Source organism: Felis catus, chromosome B2, assembly GCF_018350175.1.
Source record: "Felis catus isolate Fca126 chromosome B2, F.catus_Fca126_mat1.0, whole genome shotgun sequence".
In the NCBI taxonomy this organism is placed as follows: domain Eukaryota; kingdom Metazoa; phylum Chordata; class Mammalia; order Carnivora; family Felidae; genus Felis; species Felis catus.
Window position 1 is genome coordinate 66,109,896 of NC_058372.1, and position 6,467 is coordinate 66,116,362.

The following is a 6,467-nucleotide window of genomic DNA, read 5'->3' on the forward strand; positions in this document are numbered from 1 at the left end:
CAGCCTTTGAAAATTATAGGAACTACAATATTATAGCTAGGAACATTAGGCTAGAAAGCTGACAGCTATGAAATTTCTAAGTGAACTTCTTAACTCTAAGCCACCTTTACATGGTTCAGTAGAAGAGAACATTTTATTTCAAAAATTCTCTTGAAACTTGCTTTTATTTTTTTGTTGCCTACTGCTCTTAAGTTCCACCTGAAAAAATATATTTCTCATCTTACTAAACCTAACACATTAGGCATCAGTATCTATTGCCACAATTGCCTTTAATGCTTCCACTGCATGTTTCAGTCTTGTTATCAGCTTGCAAGTCTCTATTTCTTTGTTTAGCCTGAACTAATTGTGCTCACAACGCTGCCTTTAATTTTCTGCTGCCTTCCTGGAATTCAGCTAGCTCAGTCTCAACTTCTTAGAAGCTGATCAGAAACAAAGTGGGAAACATAAGTATAGTAGAAACCACAAGGATCCTCTTGAAGATGATTATATATAAATTTAATAATTTTTGCCTGAATGCTATTGCTACTACTATAAAATCTACTAAACAAACAAACAACAACAACAAAACCAAACAGGCACATGCACAAAGAAAGGAAGTCATGGGATCCAGAGAGCCCAGGACCCAACACCAGAAAAAGGCTGTGGTAAACTACAGGATGATGGGCCTGGAAAGCAACTAACTTAGATTAGAACAGTTAAGACCGAAGGAGCAATACTGTCAAGATGAAATGATAAAGTGCCTGCTGGGCTTGAAAGGACAGGAGAAATTTACATAGTTGGGCAGTTTGGAGATAAAGGAGGAACACATAGAAATATAAGCATTTTTTTAAAGTTTATTTATTTATTTTGAGAGAGAGAGAGCAAGTGGGGGAAAGGCAGAAAGAGAGAGAGGGAAGGAGGGAGACCCCCCAAGCAGGCTCCACACTGACAGTGCTTCCTTCCTGGAAGGAAGCTCAAACACATGAACCAAGAAAGAAGGAACTTTGAACACATGAACCAAGAGACCATGATCTGAACTGAAGTTGGACACTTAACTGACTGAGCCACCCAGGTGCCCAGAAAAGTAAGCATTTTAAAAAGAAAAAGAAGCATTTGAACAAAAAAGCAATTAATAACATCAAGAAAAATAAAAATTTACCCAAGAAGTCATATTGCAGTTTATGAATATTATTTACAAGGTCATAATAGTATAAACTTGAACACTGCTCTAACAAAATCATATTACTTTAGTGGGGCAGGGGGTACCAGGTCTGATAAATATAGGTAAGCTGGGAGAGGAGGGTGAAAGACGGTGTATTTTTTCTTTTTTGGAACCTTGGGGGTGATTTACGTGCATACAAAAGAGTGTTTAGAGATTTCTTTGAAAATTAATATTTTCTGGGGCGCCTGGGTGGCGCAGTCGGTTAAGCGTCCGACTTCAGCCAGGTCACGATCTCACAGTCCGTGAGTTCGAGCCCCGTGTCAGGCTCTGGGCTGATGGCTCAGAGCCTGGAGCCTGTTTCCAATTCTGTGTCTCCCTGTCTCTCTGCCCCTCCCCCGTTCATACTCTGTCTCTCTCTGTCCCAAAAATAAATAAACGTTGAAAAAAAAAATTTAAAGAAAATTAACATTTTCTAAAACTGTAAAAACCAGGGGCGCCTGGGTAGCTCAGTTGGTTGGGCGGCTGACTCTTTGTTTCTGCTCAGGTCATAGCCTCACAGTTTATTAGATCTACCCTGAGTGGGCTCTGTGCTGACAGTGCAGGAGACTGCTTGGGATTCTCTCTCTCCCCTGCTCACACATGCACTCTCTCTTTCAAAATGAATAAACATTAAAAGAAATATATTTTCAAATTGTAAAAATCAAACCTTTAGTCCTTCCTTAAGCTTTCAAGTTTTTCTTTCAAAACTCACTATCCTATTCATAAGTCTAGAAAGTTTTAAAAGTTATGTTTAATGGGCTACGAATGAGACAAGGTCTCCTTGACAAATTTGATTAACTAAACAATCTCAGAAACAAAAGAAAACAAAAACAAAAACAAAACCCATTCTCATACATGGCAAAGAGCTTTGCAAAGTCCTTTAATAGCCTCAAATAACAAGAACTTCTCAATTATTAAATAATTCTTGTAAATAAAATAAATAAAACGTATGAATATATTGAAACTGAAGTTCTTCTCAGTGATCCAACACTGAATATAAACTAAGATTTCATCTTAAAGTCATATATCTAAATCCATGACTTAACTATATATTTTATTTTTTACTTTTTTATTTATATATTTTAAATTGGAGTTACAAAACTGTTTTTCTAATATAATAAATTATCTAAAATATTACAGCAATATAAAATACCATGTATATGGTTCCTTTCTTTTTAAACCACTTTGAAGAATAAAGCACAATAAACTGCTTATATTAAAATGTGTACAATTAACCAGTTTTGACATATAAACCATATCTAGTGAAGCCATCACTGTAATCAAGATAATGCACATTTCCATCATCCCCGAGAGTTTCCAAATGCCTCTTTCCAATCCTTTCCTCCCTGCATTCCCCTCCCTGGGCAAGTACTCCATGCTTTCAATCCATGCTTTGTATCCATGAGAATACTCCATGCTTTCTATAGATTAGTCCATGTATTCTAGGATTTCATATAAATGACAGATCACTTTTAAATATTAATACTCTAATTTTAATTCTCTTAAATATTTCCATTCCTAATTCTAAAACTTCAATGAAGTAAAAGATCTCTACACGTGCATAATGACAATAACATGCGTAGAACTCTAAGTTTCCTCTTACACCAACTAAGAAACAATATATTATCCTATATCATTTGCTGTAAGAGATTTCAGACTAGAGATTTTCATAGAAATACTTCTTGGATTGGATTCTTTTTGGCAGTACTGATGGGACATTAAAATTCAATTTATAGTTGCTATGTTAGTGAGTCCGTAACCTTCAGAAGGGATAGTTATGGAGCCCAGATCCTTGGGTTTCAGTTATACACTCAATTGTTCTGTCTACCCAATCGTTCTGCCAATCCATTCTGTGATTCTTTGAATAGATTTTGCCCTTCTTTGGCTCTTAATTCACATTCTGCTTAGGTCTCAAGACTTTTGATCCTGTCAGACACCTACAAATTTCTCATGCACTTCTTTGGCCTACAGAACTCCCACAGAGGATACAAGTTTGAACCTGAGTTCAGAGGATCTCTCACCTCTGGGCCTGGGCATGACACCCCAACTACTAAAGTTATATAACTTTATTTTCCTGAGTAGCAGTTCATGGGTAATGCTTTAAACTGGACAAAACAAAACAAACAAACGAAACCAAGACATAGAAATAACATGTTACTTAGAGAATTTGCTCTGGATGTGCTCAGCTGTCTCTGACAAGTCAAGGAAGAAGCTGGAAATGTGATGGTCTCTGAGGAGGGAACTCAGTATTCAGGGTTCAAGAGAAAGTGGGACTTACTTTAGCCCTTGAACGCCTTTTTTAATCCTTGAGTTTTTACTTCTTTAATGCATTTCATTAGGTTTTCCATGAAAAAGTCATTCCAACCCCTCAGGAATGCTGGTCCCATTTGAACCGTCTGAAAAGCACCTGTGTCTGCGCAAATATCAGTTCGCTTCTCTGAAAGGTATTGTCCAGATGTTGGATCTTCCCATGCCTCTACCGGGCTGTCCTCATCTCCCCGAGACCTGCTTCCCAGAAGAAGCTCCACCTCTGGCTCCCAGGGCTGGGGAAATGGACGGATCCAGACCAGTGGCCCCTCCTACAGCGCCCAGGTGCTCTACCCAATGCACTCCTGCAATCTCGGGAAGAAGCCCAGGCTGCGGAGTTTGGGAGGCGGATGGGGAGGGGCTTACCAAAAGCCCTTGAAATAAGGCCCTGGCCAAGCCACAACTGCCGCAACTGATACTAACCTTGGCCTTCTTGGTTTGCAGCTTCACGGCCGCTAGCAGCAAGGCCTACGGCAGCATGGCCACTCCTAAGCGGTTTCCGACGCTCGTACAGCTGGAACAGAGAGAAGGGACGCTATTCGAGGTGCTCGGTAACCTCACCAAGCGACCCTATTGGTTCCACTCCGAGTACCTGAAGAGTCCGAAGGCTGTTCACCTCGAGGCGTGGCTGGTGGAGGCGATCTTCGGTGAGTGGGTCTGAGAGCGGTGGCCAATGCGGTCTTTCCACCCCCGACACTCCTATCCACCCCGCCCCCCAGGCTGGCCGCGTTCCAGGGCCAGCCTCTTCGGTGGTCCTAGCCCCAAACCAGTGCTACCTTCTCCCGCCGCCTTCCCCTCCCAAATCCCGCCCCTCACAGCCTCTTTGCTTCCTGCACAGGTCGGGGAGGAGAGCACATACCACACGTCGAGTGTGTGTCACAGACCCTGCTTCACGTTAATCATTGGGACCCCGAGGGCGAGGCTGAGATCTTGATATTTGGTCGGCCCTATTACCAGAAAGATGTATCCAAGATGATCATGAATTTGGCTGACTATCATCGCCAACTCCGGGCACAAAGTATGAAACCGGGAATAGTGAGGGGTACCCTAGGCAGGCCATGGGTTCCTTGGTAGAGATCTTGATGCTTCCGGGAGATCACCGGGCAGCGGTCTCATCCTCTCAGTCCAGGAGAGGGTTTCCTTCTTGCAAGGAATATAGAAGGTCAAATTAATCCTGCACTCTCAGGTTCCAGACCCTAATCCCCCAGCCCATTTGGATAAATCTTCTTGTGGAGAAAGTAGGGGACACAGGTAATGTCTCCACACTGTTCTTCCAGGCTCAGAGAAGGCCCCTGCCCAGAATGTAGGGACGCAGCGGTCCCCCGACGCTGTCCCGGAGGCGGGGACCCAGAGCTCTCCAAAGTCTGTCCGGGAGGCGGCGACCCAGCGGTCCGACGACGCAGCTCCGCAGATGGCGAGCCAGAGCTCTCCGAAGTCTGTTCAGGAGGCGGCGACCCAGAGATCCCCCCACGCTGCCCGAGAGGTGGCGACCCAGAGCTCTCCGAAGCCTGTCCGGGAGGCGGCGACCCAGCAGGACCCCAATGCTGTCCGGGAAGCGGCGACCCAGCAGGACCCCAATGCTGCCCAGGAGGTGGCAACCCAGAGCTCTCCGAAGGCTGTCCGAGAGGCGGCGACCCAGCAGGACCCCAGCGCTGTCCGCGAGGCGGCGACCCAGCGTTCCCCCGGCGCTGTCCGCGAGGCGGCGACCCAGCAGGACCCTGGCGCTGTCCGCGAGGCGGCGACCCAGCGTTCCCCCGGCGCTGTCCGCGAGGCGGCGACCCAGCAGGACCCCGGCGCTGTCCGCGAGGCGGCGACCCAGCAGGACCCCGGCGCTGTCCGCGAGGCGGCGACCCAGCGTTCCCCCGGCGCTGTCCGCGAGGCGGCGACCCAGCAGGACCCCGGCGCTGTCCGCGAGGCGGCGACCCAGCGTTCCCCCGGCGCTGTCCGCGAGGCGGCGACCCAGCAGGACCCCGGCGCTGTCCGCGAGGCGGCGACCCAGCGTTCCCCCGGCGCTGTCCGCGAGGCGGCGACCCAGCAGGACCTCAGCGCTGTCCGGGAGGCGGCGACCCAGCGTTCCCCCGGCGCTGTCCGGGAGGCGGCGACCCAGCGTTCCCCCGGCGCTGTCCGCGAGGCGGCGACCCAGCAGGACCCCGGCGCTGTCCGCGAGGCGGCGACCCAGCAGGACCCCGGCGCTGTCCGCGAGGCGGCGACCCAGCGTTCCCCCGGCGCTGTCCGCGAGGCGGCGACCCAGCAGGACCCCGGCGCGGTCGGCGAGGCGGCAACCCAGCGCTCCCTGGATGCTACCTAGGGCCCGGTTACCAGGTTATGAAAGAACTTCGGGCCCGGAAGCAGAAGCCTGGCAAGGTTGAAGTGGAAGATCTTACTGGAGCTCTGTTCACCTAAGTCCTGATTCTTGCTGCAGAAGCTGGGGAAAGAATGGTGTGGGTAATTCTTGGTCCCTGCCCCCATGTTAAATGTTTACAAACACTGATCTAAAGAATCCTAATAAAGAATTGAATTTCCCTAGTGTCTGTTAATTATCAGCTAAAAGGGGAAGGAGAGGCCATTCTTCCAGCAGCCAGTATCTGCCCTAGGCTGCTCTCTACCCAGAGGCAGGTGAGACGTCTTGTGTTCTTTAATCGCAAACATCTGGTTTTACCTGTGAAGAGGCTTCTCCCGCCCATCGAGTCCTTCTTCCTTGGAAAACTTAAAGCCTGTGGTGTTTCTACTCTAGGTGATGTGGGATGAAAAAACTTGGTTCCAATACTGTCCTGGCTGGGCATATCGTGGCGCTGGAAGCCGCGAGTGACTTCCTAGCCCGGCCACCTGATGGCGAGGAAGGAGAAAACTGGGAGAAAGAGCCAGGACTGCCCTGGTCCTCGAGTTTGGGTCGGGTCACCCGACCTTCAGTGAGTTTTATCGCAAGTGAGACACTAGCAGTCCTGGAGACTCCTCCCTTACTAATCACAGCAGCGAAAGT

General features: G+C 48.0%; 1 protein-coding gene and 1 long non-coding RNA gene across 3 annotated transcripts in view; one reads left to right on the top strand and one right to left on the bottom strand.

Annotated features, from left to right (window-relative positions):
- LOC123385433 overlaps window positions 1-4,290 on the bottom strand; it is a 28,554-nt gene extending 24,264 nt beyond the window's left edge. Inside the window, exons 1-2 of the long non-coding RNA XR_006597913.1 lie at window positions 4,080-4,290; window positions 3,911-4,001 (exon numbers count right to left, since the gene is read on the bottom strand). This is a non-coding gene — a long non-coding RNA (uncharacterized LOC123385433). The remainder of the gene's footprint in view (window positions 1-3,910; window positions 4,002-4,079) is intronic.
- KHDC3L (KH domain containing 3 like, subcortical maternal complex member) lies at window positions 3,804-6,126 on the top strand. 2 transcript variants are annotated; one of them, XM_045057734.1, is made up of 3 exons: window positions 3,811-4,134; window positions 4,326-4,505; window positions 4,765-6,126. In XM_045057734.1, exons 1-3 carry the CDS (start codon window positions 3,966-3,968, stop codon window positions 5,793-5,795), a joined length of 1,380 nt encoding a protein of 459 aa, XP_044913669.1. In that variant the 5' UTR covers window positions 3,811-3,965; the 3' UTR covers window positions 5,796-6,126. The 2 variants fall into 2 exon arrangements, with proteins under 2 accessions (XP_044913670.1, XP_044913669.1); XM_045057735.1 differs by lacking the exon at window positions 4,326-4,505 and having other exon boundaries at window positions 3,804-4,134.
- The last annotated feature ends 341 nt before the right edge of the window (window positions 6,127-6,467 follow it).

Excerpts from the sequence above, each read along its gene's own strand:
- KHDC3L (XM_045057734.1), top strand. The coding sequence starts at position 3,966 with ATGGCCACTCCTAAGCGGTTTCCGACGCTCGTACAGCTGGAACAGAGA. Across the intron at positions 4,135-4,325 it reads GCTGGTGGAGGCGATCTTCG|GTCGGGGAGGAGAGCACATA; the intron begins GTGAGTGGGTCT and ends CTTCCTGCACAG. Across the intron at positions 4,506-4,764 it reads TCGCCAACTCCGGGCACAAA|GCTCAGAGAAGGCCCCTGCC; the intron begins GTATGAAACCGG and ends CTGTTCTTCCAG.